General features: G+C 44.1%; 7 protein-coding genes across 7 annotated transcripts; all 7 read left to right on the top strand.

Annotated features, from left to right (window-relative positions):
• Positions 1-886: 886 nt before the first annotated feature.
• TM35_000391170 (solute carrier family member b3) lies at positions 887-2,224 on the top strand (the record flags this gene model as incomplete). The annotated part of the gene is made up of 1 exon (XM_029029633.1): positions 887-2,224. One exon carries the CDS (start codon positions 887-889, stop codon positions 2,222-2,224), a length of 1,338 nt encoding a protein of 445 aa, XP_028879009.1.
• A 1,237-nt stretch (positions 2,225-3,461) lies between these two features.
• Positions 3,462-4,454, top strand: TM35_000391160 (uncharacterized protein; the record flags this gene model as incomplete). The annotated part of the gene is made up of 1 exon (XM_029029632.1): positions 3,462-4,454. The coding sequence occupies one exon, from the start codon at positions 3,462-3,464 to the stop codon at positions 4,452-4,454; it is 993 nt and encodes a 330-aa protein (XP_028879008.1).
• Positions 4,455-5,223: 769 nt separating this feature from the next.
• TM35_000391150 (uncharacterized protein) lies at positions 5,224-8,193 on the top strand (the record flags this gene model as incomplete). The annotated part of the gene is made up of 1 exon (XM_029029631.1): positions 5,224-8,193. One exon carries the CDS (start codon positions 5,224-5,226, stop codon positions 8,191-8,193), a length of 2,970 nt encoding a protein of 989 aa, XP_028879007.1.
• A 602-nt stretch (positions 8,194-8,795) lies between these two features.
• Positions 8,796-9,470, top strand: TM35_000391140 (uncharacterized protein; the record flags this gene model as incomplete). The annotated part of the gene is made up of 1 exon (XM_029029630.1): positions 8,796-9,470. One exon carries the CDS (start codon positions 8,796-8,798, stop codon positions 9,468-9,470), a length of 675 nt encoding a protein of 224 aa, XP_028879006.1.
• Positions 9,471-9,863: 393 nt separating this feature from the next.
• Positions 9,864-10,826, top strand: TM35_000391130 (mitochondrial carrier protein; the record flags this gene model as incomplete). The annotated part of the gene is made up of 1 exon (XM_029029629.1): positions 9,864-10,826. The coding sequence occupies one exon, from the start codon at positions 9,864-9,866 to the stop codon at positions 10,824-10,826; it is 963 nt and encodes a 320-aa protein (XP_028879005.1).
• Positions 10,827-12,266: 1,440 nt separating this feature from the next.
• Positions 12,267-13,940, top strand: TM35_000391120 (uncharacterized protein; the record flags this gene model as incomplete). The annotated part of the gene is made up of 1 exon (XM_029029628.1): positions 12,267-13,940. The coding sequence occupies one exon, from the start codon at positions 12,267-12,269 to the stop codon at positions 13,938-13,940; it is 1,674 nt and encodes a 557-aa protein (XP_028879004.1).
• Positions 13,941-14,426: 486 nt separating this feature from the next.
• TM35_000391110 (uncharacterized protein) lies at positions 14,427-15,623 on the top strand (the record flags this gene model as incomplete). Its single annotated transcript, XM_029029627.1, has 1 exon — positions 14,427-15,623. The coding sequence occupies one exon, from the start codon at positions 14,427-14,429 to the stop codon at positions 15,621-15,623; it is 1,197 nt and encodes a 398-aa protein (XP_028879003.1).
• Between the last annotated feature and the right edge of the window lie 113 nt (positions 15,624-15,736).

Raw genomic sequence — 15,736 nt, 5'->3', positions numbered from 1 at the left:
AAAAAAAAAAAAAAAATGCATAACATCACTGTTCGTGATTTACTACTGTATAGTTTGTCGCAAAGGAAAAGTTTAGAAGATCTACCCAATACATCACTCTCTCTTTCTCTCCCACCCTTTACACATTTACACGGAGGGCGAGATAAAGAGAGCTTTCAATGCTGCTTTTTCATTCCATACTGAATGGTCACAAGTGATGAGTAGTCTTCTTGGAGACCCTATGGGGTTGCTTTCAATATAATGGTATGCAAAGAGAAACGGATTACGATAATGAGCGTTTTCTTCTACTTTTTCTTTTTTTTTTTACCATTAGAGAAAAAGTAAGACATAGACTGTTGTCTTAACAATGGGGAGGAAAAACGGGTAGCAAAAGCAAAAAGCAAAAAAAAAAAAATGGAATGGGAATACAAATAAAAGCCAGTACACTGTGAAAGCGAAATACACATATATGTATGTATATTTGAAAGCGTTTCTAAGCAAGATCACCTTCTCACTTTTTTTTTTTTAAAAAAAAGAAGGGTATAGTGCATTCTTTCTATGCGTACGTTTTATTAATTTATTTTGCCCCTCACATGGTATTACTTTCAACTTTGATGCGAAGGAGAACTTGCATGAGTCTGTTGCTGTGTTTTTGATTTTTTTTTTTAAAAAAAAACCTAGAGATACATGTGTGCTGCTCTTGAGCACTCATGCTCCTTCCACTTCCATATTCTCTCCGGTTTTTAATAATTGTAAAACGGAAGACAAGAAATATATAATAGACGAAGAAATTGTGAGGAGTAGGGAGAGAGGTGATTGGTAAAAAAAAAAAAAAAAAAAAAAAAAAAAAAAAAAAAACAAATAAAAGAAAGGCATAATTTATACGGGACTATAGGTATATACTTATATGTCAGAAGTTACAATGCGGCGGGGGTCGACACAGCGACTTTTGATTTTTGCTCTTTGCGTTCTTCTCTTCCATGTCAGTAACTCCATCGTACAGGAGGCGGTGTTCTATATTCCTGGATTTCACCACACTGTGCTACTCACATTTACGCAGTCACTCTGCGTCTCACTCTTTGCTGCTTTGCAATTGTACCGCTCTTCGCCTGTTAAATCGGCTTCACCATGGCGACGACTTGTAGAGGCGCGTCGTGTGCCCCTTCGCACATATTTTATGATTTCTATCATGAACACTACAAGTGTATACTTAACGAATGAGGCCTCACGTCTTCTTAGCTATAGTACACAGGTTGTCTTTAAGTCTAGTAAACTCCTCTTTGTCTGGCTTGTGCGCTATATAGCAATTGAACTCCCCGCACGTTTTGAAGCAAAAGAGGTACTAATAGCTCATGATTTTGAAGAGGTAGAGGTACAACAACAACAACAACAACAACAACAACAACAACAACAACATACAACCCCTACAAAACATGATACTTCTGAGATATCTAGTGGATTCGTCGCCGTGAATGTTTGTTTGCCCAAGCCAATAACCCGATTCTCACCGCCGTGCAGTGAACTCTCTTTCACTGGCAAAAGTAGTCACAATAATGGCAACATCAACAACAACAATAATGATAACGTCATTCATAGTCTCTCTCACGCGGCTATGATGCATCCAAAGATGATGAGAGAAGCAGCGTCATGCGTAACTGTTGTTGTAGGCCTTATTCTTTTCACATATGCCACAACGAGTACACGTGTAGCCAAAGGGGAGGGAGATCAAGATCAGAGCTGGTGGCCAGTGTTTGCCGGCGTTACGGGCATTGTGGTAGCCCTCGTGTGTGATGCCCTTATGTATTTAGGGGAAGAGAAGTACTGCTTCATGACTCACAATGCCACCCACGATGAGGTGCAGTGTTACGTTTTCCTTCTCTCTACCTTAAATGGATTGGTATCACTCATTCTAAGCGGTGGAGTGGAGGAGTCCATTCTATTTGTGAATAACCATCATGTGTTCTTGCTGCTGTTGCTCCTCTGCTCTCTGTGTAACTATGGTGGTACCTTCTTCCTTCTGCGTATCATCTCTGAGTTTAATAGCAGCACCGCGACAGTTGTGACAAGTGTACGTAAGGTGGTAACTGTACTGTGTAGTTACGTTGTGTATCCGAAGCCGTTCGGTGTGGCACACTTCGCCGGTGTACTTCTCGTAGTGGGCGGGATTTGGCAGTACGAGGAGGCACGCAAGATGCACGGTTCACACACACGTGCTGTAGGTGCCAAACACGAAGAGGAGAAATGAAAAGAAGGAGAGCAAAGAGGAAAAGAGAAGGAGAGAGAGAGAGAGAGAGAGAGGGAGTGTGTGTGTGTGTATGTTCATGGTCGTGTAAGAAGAGAAGGAAGGAAGGAATATGTATAAAGAAACAAAAAGAGAAAAAGAAAAACAAAGGAACGTCAAAGGATAATAAACGGATGAGAATAAGGGATTTTGTGGGGATAAACAAGGACCAGCATTCACAAATCATGAATAATGGTGGTGTGATGGTTATGAGAAGGGTGATGTTGATGGACATGGGTATACATTTCCTCCTTTTTTTTTTATCGCAGGCAAAAGGGGAGAAAATAAAAATAAATATCTCTAATCATTCACGAAAAACAACAATAACAACAAAAAGAAAAAAGAGGGAAGGAAAAAGAGAAACAAGTCGTTTGACAGTTGATACATGTATAATTGTAATTGCTTCTGTGCTTATAATTCTTACTGATACGACTCTTTGCTTTGTTCTTCCTGTTCTCTCTCTATACCTAACTTTTTACTTCTTTGTACACACAACATTAGTGCTTTATCAGTCTTTTTTTTTTTTTTTGCTTTTTTCCCTTCCTTCTCCCCCTTTTTTTTATCATCCTTCCTTAATTGACTGTGTCCTTGTACATCGCTCTTTTTTTTTCTTTTGCGTATGTAAGGGTGTGGTGTTTGCACTCTTGCACTTTTTTTTTTTTTCGTTCCTTGCTTTTATGCTTCCTTTTTTTCTTCTTCTTTTATTTCATGCCTTTGTGTGTATTTTGAGTGTTTCTGCTGCTTCGACCTTGGGATTAGAGAATACTACAATGAAACGCAGCATAAGTAGAAGATAATACTTGTTCTTGGTTTACCATGATGAAATGCCACTTACTTACCTACTCAGTGTTTACTATTTTGTATTATGCTCTCATTTGCGATTCCAGAAATAACGTCACTCCAAACACTTCCCCCCAGTAGTAAGAATAACATCTATTATACTGTACATTTTCTCTCTCTTTTTTTTTTCTTTTCTTTCGAATCTCTTGCTTTTCTTCACATTTTTCTCTTTTATATGATTTCTCCTTAACAAAATATACAGGTGGCTATCGTTTGTAAGGTAACTAAATTAGATACATTAAATACATAGACTTTACAGGGTAATTATTAGCAGGTAGGTTACCTTTTATTTTTCTCTTTCTTTTTTTTTTTGTGTTGGTAATTACGCACGATTTAGCATTAACTTTTATCACCCATAATTATGCCTGTGGCGACTGCACCATCACTGCCTGATCTTACCACTCCCCCCGTCGGATCGTTAGACATCATCACACCCGCAGAATCAGCAGCAGCAACAGATGGTATACAGTCACTTCCCCCTCCTTCTAATACTAATACTAATTCTAATACTAATACTAATGCTAGTACTACTGTTGGGGGAGCGGGTAAACCTGAGAAAGGCGGTGTGGCTGTGGCCCCCGCGGAGCGTGAGCGGCAAATCAAACTTGGGCTTCTGCTTGTTCGCCTCGGTGCAGCAAAAGAGAATCACGTCTTTGGTGCACGCGGACTGACAGTTCCACCACGCGATCTTCTCGTCATTCACCGACCGGAGGATGATGCACATATGCGGCGACCGTTTAGATGGTACAACCCGATTTCGTGGTTCTTTAGTGGCCCAAGACCGTCTCCTCTGCGGTGGAGCACAGCCGCAGGATCAATCACGACAAGCTCTGCGGCACTAACAACCCCAAATTTAACCCCCACTACCACCACCACCACAGCAACAGCAACTGCAACTGCAACAGCTGAAGCTGAAGCAGCAGCTAGTATGGAGAAGTTGAAGCGGAAGACACGTCCTCTTCCGGTTGTTCAAATGGAACCATTAAAGGATGATTCAGTTTTAGAGTCTGTGGTACGGGAGGAGCGTGCGAAGTTGTTAAAGGCCGGGGAAGCATTGCATAGTACACTTGACAGCATTGAGGAAACCCGCTACGCATATCTGGTCCCTTCACATGAACTTCAATGTGAGAATGAAGTGATTTCAGTTGTCCAATGCTACGACAAGTATAATGCTGCAGCACACAGCCGAAGAACAGCCAAAGCAAAGACAACGGATGCATCGTCAACGTCGAATTTGTCAATGGAGTTGCCGGTTGAAGCGGATGTCTTGCAATGTGCGCCCGTGGTGGAGTTGTTAAAAAAGTGTGCAGAGGGCATGGTTGCCGCATACAGTGAAGCTGATGATGATCAGTAATGTAATGAGAAAGGCAAGCAAAGGTGCAAGTATGATATTTAGGGGCGAGAAGAACGAAGAAAGAAAAAAAAAAAAAGGGGGACAGTTAGAGGAAAAAAAAGAGAAAGAAAGATGGACAGAGAGTCAGAAGTGTCAGTAGTAGTAGGGATAGTAGCAAAAGCAAAAAAAAAAAAAAAAAAACGGCTACTGTCTTGAAGAAGTCTAAAAGAGGAGGTAATATGACATTTTGTGGCTTGAGTCACTATTTTTTTTGCTTCTCTTCCTGTTTTTCCATGATCTTGTCCCCCTGTTTTTTTTTTCTCTTATCCTCGTGTGTATATATGTGTATTTTCTGCACATATTTATTGTTATTATTATTATTATTATTATTATTATTATTATTATTATTATTATTATTTCGGATTCTTACGGTTGGTGATATCTTATGATGCATGATGGATGATAAACTTGCATATAATTAAACACCCACAAATATGCACACACATACGCTGGTGTTCATATCCTTTGTTTCTTTTGTTGTTCTTGTGTTCCTCTACTGTGACACCCATATCCTGTACTTCTTGCCTTCTCTTTCTAATCTTCCCTCTACAAATTTTCTCTAATGTAACATACTGCAGTGGGGCTGGATTGCGTGTGTGTGTGTGTATCACGTGTAGGGATATTATTCATATAAAGGGAATAGCGAGACGCGGTGAACACAAAGTAAAGGAAGTAAATTACACACACATATAAATATATAAACAGATACGCACACAGGTAAACAGACGTGATGCGACGGAGTGCCTCAAATGCAAAACTTGTGCAGCAGCACGAAAAGCGAAAAGCCTCCAGAGAGGCGAAATCATCATCAACGCGGTTCGGTGCAAAACAAAGTCGTTTTCAACTACGCCAAGAAGAGTTGCGAGCTCAAGAGGCGTTACAGTCAGATGCAGCGACAGCCACCAATCGCACAGGAGCACCAACACTTCCAATGCCAGCAGGAACAACAACAGCGACTGCAGTAGGGAGATTTGACCGGTTTGGTGGTGATCGCCCACTACAGTCAAGAGCAACGACAAGCACAACAACAGCGACCTTTGGTATTGCTCCACCGCGGCGTGCTGGTATGCACACGGTGGAATCACGCAGTACGCGTCGTGCGGATAAGTTCCGTTTGGCAGACAATGAAGAGCAGACGAAGAATAACATGTCGTCCACTTCACGGCAACTAGGAACTGGGCTTTTGGGAGCTACACGTCGCACAAGAGAAGAGATGGAGAACGGCGACAACGGCGGTAATAATAATAATAATAATAATAATAATAATAATAATAATAATAATAATAACCGCAGTTATTATGACATCGAGGGAAGTATGAATGAGGCGGAGGCACCACAACGGAAAAAGACACGTGAGGAGCGTTTCCAAGAGGTGATGGCGAACAGCAAAGATCACCGAGCCCAAGCACGTCGTGATCGTGAAGAGCGTGAACAACAGACAACCGCAATTGACGCAGAGTTCAATGATGTGATGCATCTTCTTCAACGGAGAGATAAGGTACAGGAGGAGCGTGATGCTTTTGCACAGTCTGGTACACCGGAAGTACGGGCATTACTGGAGTCCTTCCACACGAACCGCGTGGCGAAGGTGTTGTCACTCCGAAACGATGGTAGTTTTACCGTCGCCCCCCTCGCCGACACTGGAGCAGCAAAAAAAGGAAAATCAACATCAACAAAGACTGTAACCAAAGGGGAGCGAACCCAAAAGGATGGTTCCTCGTTTTTGGATGAGGCGGATATGGCCTTGCTGCAAAAAGTACGTCAAGGGGCAATTGACAAAGAGGCGGAGGCAGCATTAGCAGCTGGTACACTACCACCACCACCACCACCATCAACATCAACATCATCATCGCAGCGCGTGGCGGAGCGAGAAGAGACAAAGGGAGGTAATAGCTCTGTTAGTCACCCAAAGAACATTATCAACAACAATGATGATGCTGACGATTTTGACCGTATGATGCAGTCTATGCGACAAGAGACACGCCGAGCGCATGCTGCCGATCGTACTCTAACGGAAGAAGAAGAACAACAACAACAACATCAACAAGCACTACTTGAGAGTGATCGTGGTGCTGTTCCATTAGTTTCCCAAAACGATGAACAGTTGACAAAAGCGGAGTGGGTAAGCCGTGGTGGTGATCATGCATACCAAATGGATGATGATAACGATGCTGAGGCAGAAGATGATCTTGACATCTCCTCCGCCTACGACAGTGACGAGGGAAGAGAGCAGCAGGATGGTGATATGAGTGAAGAAGAAAACGACGAAGAATCTAAGACAATACCAGAGGATGGGGCTCCTACATCAGGAACAGCAACAAAACGAGAGGGAGTGACGGGAGAGCTAGAGGATATTTTGGCTGCAATGGAGTCACTCAGTCGTGAAACGAATGGATCACGTGCTTCCCGTTTGTCGCGTGGGAAAACATATCACGCATTGCTTTTACGTTTGTACCATTACGCGCGTAAACATGTCTTGCACACAGCCCAGACATTCCGTCTTCTTCTTATTGATGCTCAACGTGCATTTTTACATTCTGGAACAGTAGATCAGACAACACTCCTTTTACTGCATGCCGCCTCCCGCATCTTTCCCATGACAGACTACCGTCATGAAGTGACTACACCATTTCTACTCTTTCTCAGTTCCACGCTACTGCAGATGCGTCTCAAAACACTTGCCCATGTACGGGTGTACGCCGTACTCGCTGGACTACTTTGTAACAGTGTATTGGCAGGTGGGAAATTCTGCGCTGAAGCTATTATTGCACCACTGAACATCATCTCACTACTTCTTCCGCGTGTTGTGCTGGAACCTGTGCGACTGCAAGGGGTATGTGTGCCATTTCCTTTACTGGAACGTGGTGTAAGTGATACGGAGGCTTTGCTTTCTCTGCAACAGACACAACCGCAAGAACAAGAAAAGAATAGTAAGAATAGTGGAAGTACGAGGGTTGGTGCTACTACAACAGAAGAGGAAAATAAAGAAGAGGAGAAGGAGGAGGAACCGCTGCTACAGGCAACACTTGCGGTTTTAGAGACAGATGTACATGCATCAAGCATTGTACGTTATGCTTACCGTCTACTCTCTGCACTGGCCGATGCGTACCGCACCATACCGGCCTTCTCCAGTTGTCTGCTTGAACCCTTCCTTGCACTACATGAACGCCTTGCTGCATCACACCTCTGGAAAACATCAGCATCCAATTCAGACTCTACTTCCTCATTTACTGCTGCTGTGCGTAAAGATCATGATGCTCTTCTGGCACAGTTAACACAATATGCCGATGCGATGCGGGATCGCCGCACGCCACTCGCTATGCGCTCTTTCCGACCTCGCCCTATTCGCCAGTATGAGCCGCTCTTGCAGGAATCACAAGATAGCAGTAGTGCACTGAAGCGAGAAGTACGGGAAATGCGGCGGGAGGTGCGGGAGGACCGCAAACGTCTCGTACGACATCTGCAGGCGGAAGCACATGTGGAACGACGCCAGCGTGAACACGCAGTGGCAGAAACGGAAGAGGAACGTGGACGAAAGTACCGCGAGTTGATGGGTGCATTACAGGCACAGCAGCATGTGATGAACACAGTGGATGGACTCTTGTCAAAGGCGCGGTCAAAGAAGCGGCGCGGCATCTCAGGTCATGCGGGTAGGGAAGATGATGGTGATAACAATAATAGTAGTTCTGCCGCAATGTGAGAAGGGGGTGCATAACATGAGAGTGATTGCTCTTACTATTACTACTGTTACTACTAGTACTACTGTTCGTGGTGGGGTATACAATGAGGAACGGAGAGGTAGACGTTGGTGGAATAGTAAGAGTTGTACGCCACATCCACAGTAGAAAGGCAAGAGGGGAAAAAAAAGCAAAATGATGAAGAAGTGCTCTGATACGTAATTCAGGAAAAGAAGAAAGAATCACGATAGGATAGACAAGAAAAAAAAAAAAAAAAAAACCATTAAAAAGAAGAAAAAAAAAAGAAAAGATTGAGAGAGGCGATCCGAAAGAGACATGAAGAATACAAACAAAAAGTAAAGAAAAGAGAACACCTTAAAAAAATCATCGTGTAAACAGTGAAAAAATGTTAACAACAAATAGTACTTTTTATATTGGTATTTGTATTTGTCGTGTACCACTTATGTCACTACTATTATCAATGCCTTTTTATTTTTATTTTTTGCTTTCTCTATCTCTCTCCCCTTCTTTTTCTCTTACTACTGTCGCTATTATTATCTTCACTATTCCAGTAGGGGCTAGAAGGATTGTTTGTGTCTGTGAGTGGTGGAAGAGGCCTGTGCTGATGCAGGAGGTCACGGTGTATGTCACAGCCATGCAGGCTGTTCGACGTACCGCCGATAACTGCCGTCGCATGTTGGCACTACTGGACGCATTTGGTATTACTGTGAATGTAATATATGTTGACTCAACGGAAATGCGGGATTTCGTGCAGGAACTTCTAGGAAAGCAAGAAACCTTTGGGTGGCGTCAACCACACCTGCAGTGCAGTAGTGCCATCACGGAGTTTGAATTGCCACTCTGTTTTGTTGGTCCTCTACTCGTGGGTACACATGATGAACTGAGTGAATTAAATGAGGATGGTCTTCTGCCAGAAACACTGCGGGCCGCAGGATACAGTGGGATATTCCGCATGGATGCTCACAATGCCATTCCAGTTGGAGGCGGGGCAGCATTTGCTGCTGCTGCTGCTGCTGCACTGCAGCATTCTGAAGACAGCAAGACTAGAAATGGCAAGAAAGAAGATCATAACGATGAAGCCGATACCAATAGTGATAATACCAGTGATGATGAACCACCACCGCCCCCACCGGATGATGATGATGATGATGATGATGATGATGATGATGATGATGATGATGATGATGATGAGCTACCGCCACCACCCCCAGATGAGGATGAAGAGAATGATGAGGACGAACTACCACCACCACCACCACCAGATGAGGATGATGACTGATCTAGTGGTACCTATCGACAAGCATTCAGTGAATTGCAAAAAAAAAAAAGGACATGTCACGCATGCATAAACTGCGTAAGTGTTTTTTTCTTTTCTGGTCCATTTCTCTATTGTTATTTCTAAAAAAAAATATATATATATCTCTATCGATATATGTGCGTTTTCTCTTATTTAATTTATTTTTTATATCCCTTCGGATGAATATAAATATGTAATATACATTTAGGCAAATTACAATCAGTAACAAATAACGAAATACTAAAGCTAGACGCGAGAATTGGATACCACAGTTCTTTTCGAGCAAATAAACAGGAAGGTAAATAAGTCCATAATAATCAATAAACCAAACAGATAAATAGAGACAACACATCAAGGCGATAAAACAGTAATAAAATGAGAACTGTGGCGACAACAACACCGACGGCTGTAGAACCGCAACAGCAACAGAAGGCTTCATTGTTCTCAAAGATTTTCAAAGGCCATGCCGGTGCGGCCACCATGGCAGGTGCTCTGGAAATTGCCATATTCCATCCATTTGATACTGTGGCGAAGCGACTGATGAGTAATCGAACTCGTGTCGCAGGTGACTCCTTCACCGGTACCATGCATAACTTAAACCAAACCATCTTCCGCAACAAGGCAGATGCGAGTTTAGGACAAAAATTTATGTACCTTTACCCTGGTTCCACTTATGCTGTCTGCTATAAAGTACTCCAGCGAGTGTATAAGTTTGCTGGCCAACCGCTTGTCCGGGATCACTTACAAAAACACCACCAGGATAGATTTTCACGTGTGTTTGGTCGTCGTTCAAAACTCATGACGGAATCTATCGCCGGTTGCCTTGTTGGCATAGGCGAAGTGATGCTGTTGCCATTGGATCGCCTTAAGGTCTTAAGTCAAACGAACGAGGCGGCACTACGTGATGGAGTGGTGCAATTGGTGCGGCGTGAGGGAATTTCTGGAATGTATGCCGGTACGTGTGTGACAATGATGAGAAACGCACCCGGTTCGTTTTCTCTCTTTGGCGGTGCTGCCTTTACAAAGGATGTTGTCTTTCACCTTGAGGATTACCGCAAAGCGACATTCTTTCAAAACATGTGTGCCTCCACTGTAGGCGCTTGTTTGGGTGTTACAGTGACCAATCCCATGGATGTGATCAAGACACGCGTGCAAAATAAAGATCCTGGGTCTAAGCTTAGTGCTGCTGGTGCACTCAAACGACTTTTACAAGATGAGGGAGCCTCGGCACTCTTTAAGGGTCTCACCCCAAAGGTGATTGCCTCGGCACCGAAACTCGTATTTGCGTACAGCATGACAGAATTCTTTTTGCAGCTCATGAACCCTACTAAACATTAGTAGCAATAGAGGAGGAAGGATTACTGAGAGCTGACGATTCTGTCATAGGTGAGCGTGATCACTACATATTGATACGAGTAGTGTGTTATTGTTTTTTTTATGTGCTCTTTCCACTGTCTTTTTTTTCGCGTGGCGCAGATTAAGCACTTGGCGGATAGATAAGGAAGGAAGGAAGGAAGGAGGGGGAGTGTCTTCCCTTTTATTTTTTTCTTTTAAGAATTTCTGAAAGAAATAGTCTCACCTTGCTGATGGATGGTAAGTTAAATTAAAAATAACTTAAATAAGTAAATAAATAAAACGTATATATATATATATATAATGTTATTTTCTCACATATTTCAAGAAAGGTTATTGATCTAGAGCGTGAGTTTTGAAAGTCCAATACACAACCCTCTCCTCTCCACATTTTGCTGGGGTTTCGGGTTAAAGGCACTTTCAAGACTTCACATTTAGGCAAGTAACTCGAATTTCATTTTGATGGGGACTCTTGGAGATAAAATACGGTTTTTGCGATTAACTCCTTTCTGAGGTTGTTCGTCAGCGATCCGGTAAATATAATTTTCTTTTCACTCTTTTTATTGCCATTGGGAGAAAATAGGATGTAGACTATTCTCTTCTTCTTATTCCGTCTCTCTCTTTTTTTGTGGATGTCTCTTTTTCATTGCACCCTCCCAAAATGAGGGATACGGAGGGAAAAAAAAAGGAGTAACCGATACATTTTGGAGTTCTAACTTTTGGCAACAAACAAAAGGCTGAATTGCAGAAATACCTTTTTAAAAGTATATTAAAAAAAAAAAAAAATGCTTATGTTTTTCTTTTCTCCGCGTTTGGAGATAGTGGAAGCGAAAAGAAGAAATATGAAAAGGGAATAGCATTAAAATGATGAGAATTAGAAACTGAAAAGAAACAGTGGAAGAAAGTACTCACATGCCGTTGGAGGGAGATTACCGATCAGATGAAGATTGAAGGAAGTACGAGAGAGAAAGAAAAAAAAAAATAGGACAAAATGATGTTTATTGTTGAAATGAGGGGTAAAGGAAAACCCAGAGAAATATGATCGCATATAATTTGTATGGAGTCGCTGTTTCTCCGTTTCTTTCATTTCTTGTCCTTCTCTTCGTCACCCCCTTATCTCTTTAGCCGTTACTATTTTAATCTCTTTGTCACTGTCTCAGAGGAAATATCTCTGTACGTATGGATACGTCTGTTTTTTTTTTTTTTTTTTTTGTAGACCTCTTCCACTATTTCTTTCTTTTCTTTTATTTATTATTTATTTAAACAATACTTATTCCCTGTGAATACAAATGACTAACTAATGCCTGACTTAGAGAGAAAGAGAGAGTACACAGCCCTCACACACAATCAAAAAAAAGGAGAGAGAGATAGAGAGATAGGTACGATACATTGGAGAAGGGAGAGGAGTAAAAAGTGAGTGAGTTTATGTCACGGCGAAACGATGGTATTCACGAGGAACACACGCGAGTGTTCACGGCACACGAGGAGTTGTTGGAATTCACCATAAGAGAACAACTTGGTCCACTAGCAGAGTCACTTGTGCGAACATTAAATAGAAATGGTCCTATGACATTAAAGGATCTTGCAGACACGGTTAAGCGTGAGCCTTTCAATAATCCGCTATCGCAGCAACAACAACAAGGACAGTTTGCAGGTGATGTGGGAAAGCAAGTACGTTCTCCCATTGCTGTCCCTGTTTCCGATTCTTTGGGTGATATCGCTACGGATGCGGCGATTAAGGAACTCATGACACGTCTCCTTCTGCATCGCGTTGTGCAACACGATGGGGAAACTCACACATATAGTGTTGCGCTTGGTTACGGCCTCCTACTGCGCACACTATTCCCGCTCATTGTACAGTTCTTTCAACGTCGCTATGGTGAGACGGGTGTAACGCTTCTGATGGTCTTTTACCAACTCGCGGCAGTTCCATTTGATGTGGCGATGCGACTGGCGATGGAACGTCGGCCGGCCCTCACAGAAGCGCTGCGGCATTGCGCTCGGGAGATGGAGCGTCTTGGCCTTATTGAGTGTGTCTCGGCTGAAACTCCATCTTCCTCTCATGCGCAAACGCCAACGCCAACGCCGTCGCTTTCCGCCTCGCCGGATCCCTGTCGCCTGCACGCCGGCCATCTTCTCTGCGAGATGCTCCGCGATGTCATCCACCGCGAGCTCCTCGCCGGCCGACACCCCGACGGCGGTGTAGTCGCCGCAGCTCTGATGGACGGACTCACCGCGGCAAGTCGCGCCCGTCGACTCGAAATGCGCCCCGCCGGATTTCCACCCGCCCCGCCACGCACAAGTCCCGCCCTACCGCTCCGCGCACTTCTTCGCGAACTCCCACACACAGACCCCGCCGTCGTTGTGGATACCGTCAGTCGCATGTGCCGTCCAGATGGTGATGCGGTGCTGAGTAACGATGGCACCTCCTCTGCAGCCATGGAAGGGCCGTACAGGTTTCGATACGATAACGCCGTGGAGGCCATGCGACGTGATTGTTGCGAGCGGCTTGTGTTTGCACGGCATGGGGTATTAGGCGTGCGGATTGTGAAGTTGCTGCTCATGCACCATAATATGGAGGACCGCATGCTAGCAGAGGAGGCTATCGCTACACTTCCACGTACACGCGAGGTACTCCATGCCATGATGCGAGACGGCTACGTGCGACAGCAAGAAGTACCAAAGAGTGGGGTCATGGCAGATCGACAACCGAAGAACTCCATCTTTCTTTGGAGTTGTAGTATGGAGGGAGAATTACTGCCAACAGTGCGTGTGCAAGTTGCGAAGGCACTGCGTAATGTACTCGAACGTCTTGCAATGGAGCGACAAACTCTGGTAGCTGTAACATCTGTAGCTGGAGTTTCTTCTTCTTCCACTTCTTCCTCTACTACTACTGCTGCTGCTACTACTAATACTACTACTACTACTATGGCACCCACAGGGAGTGAAATGGGGGCTGGTCTACCATCGGCAATAAACCCACAGAGAGGGACGGCAGAGGCTATAAACGAGATGTTGCGTTGTCGGCGGGCCGTGGCGGCACTTGAGAGCTCCGCCTCCTCACTGATGGGGATGATGTTGGTACTGGATTTCTATTAAAAAAGAAAAGAAAAAAAGAAAAGAAAGAAAGCTAGTAAAGAAGGAGAATATCACCGAAATGAAGAGCTACCCTGGAACTCTATATCTGGCGTAAGAAAGAAGGTACGCAAGTACGTGCGTATTTTTGTCTTTTTCTTATTAATTTTTTTCGGGTGTTCCTACACAAGCTTTCGTTATCTGAATGTGGTGTCTCTGTGTCTCTTGTGTTTGTGTGCAGGATTAGGGCGACATCTAAAGCAGTAAAATATTTTCTGTTGATGTGGTAATGTGTCGCGTAATCCAATAAATTTCTTGCTTTGTTTTTCTTTTTCATGTTTCTTTCCTTTTTTGTTCTCCTTTTATTTCTTTAGTGTGCATAATAGCCCCACGCACAGACTCAGTTCCAATATATATATTGGTTGGGGGCGGGGAGGAAGGAAGGGTGATACTCATTCCACTTATTCCTTTTTTTTATTCTTTGCTTTCACTTGCTTTCAGTCTGGGTAAATGGGTGCTACAGAGCCTCCTGGTGGCAGGGGAACGTTCCGCGATGCCATCTTGGCACAACTTAATGCCCTGAAAAAAAAGGGAGAGGCTATGAACCCACCGGAAGAAGAAGAACAGCAGCAACTACATGGAGTGGGTTCATCACGCGGTACTACTTTACCTCAACTCCACCGTTACCCATCCCTGGGGTTCGGTGGAGGACCAATCTCACCTAACACACGACGATTACCGCCAATGTTTGCTAAACATCGTCAAAATGCCGCCCAGATTCGGGGTGTGTGTATTGATTTGAATGATACACTACTCCAACTCAATGCTGACTTTGCACGTGGTGGTAGTAATATCAAGAGTATGAATCAAGCACCCCTTCCCGGTGGAGTGCAGTCATTGCTTCAAGAGCGGGCACGCCGTGCCTTGTTATCTAAAAGACAAAAAGAGTACACGGGGAGAAGTCCTACTGGCAATAGAGATAGCGTAAACGAGATGTCTGAGATGGGTCAGGAAATAGAGGACATTCGACGTGCACGTATTGCTGCTGCTGATGAAGGGTTAAGCGATGAACAATCTGTTAGTGACTACGCTGGAGAGCCGCATGTCCCGCGGTTTGTCCCTGGAAGTACACTACGCGAGGCTTTAGAAGCGATGGAGGAACCATTACGAAAGATAAACGAAAGTATCGCTGCAATGTCCACCATTGATGAGCGCGATGCAGGTAATCCGTGGTGGAATTCTGCCATGTTGACACGCGATATGAAGGCATCTGGTATTCGTGCGAATTATCACGCCCGTCGACTTCTTACGTGGATCCAGCGTGCTCGTGAGCGGTTTCTCGTTGAGGCGGTCACAACAAATGAGCAGTCAGAGCACTGTCGTGCGGACATGCTATATCTGCGTGAGCAAGAAGCCCTTTTTATGCAGCGCATTGACTCATCCCAGAAGATGCAAGCTGAGGCTGCTTCAGAGATGGCAGTCCTTCAAGAGGCGATACGTGAGGCAAATCATGTGAAGAGTGAGTTACAGCAGAAACTGGTCGCTGCTGCGAAGGAGGAAGCGTTGTTACCAAGTGACTCTGACGACGCCTTGCGAGCGGAGTTCCTGCTGCTGCTTGAACGTGTAGTGTGGCCGGCGGCCCTGCAGTCTGATGTTGACCGTATCAGGGCCTGGGTTCAGGAGAATCCCATGCCACTTGATGTATAGTAGTGAGTGGTCTTTCAGTAGCAACAACAACAACAACAAGAGTAACAGCTGTCAAGGGGAAGAAGAACTGCTCCTTCCCTCACTCAAAAAGAAAAAAAATGAATGGAAATGAG

Source organism: Trypanosoma theileri (assembly GCF_002087225.1).
Source record: "Trypanosoma theileri isolate Edinburgh chromosome Unknown TM35_Tth_39_V1, whole genome shotgun sequence".
In the NCBI taxonomy this organism is placed as follows: domain Eukaryota; phylum Euglenozoa; class Kinetoplastea; order Trypanosomatida; family Trypanosomatidae; genus Trypanosoma; species Trypanosoma theileri.
This window is presented reverse-complemented; position numbering and strand designations above follow the sequence as displayed.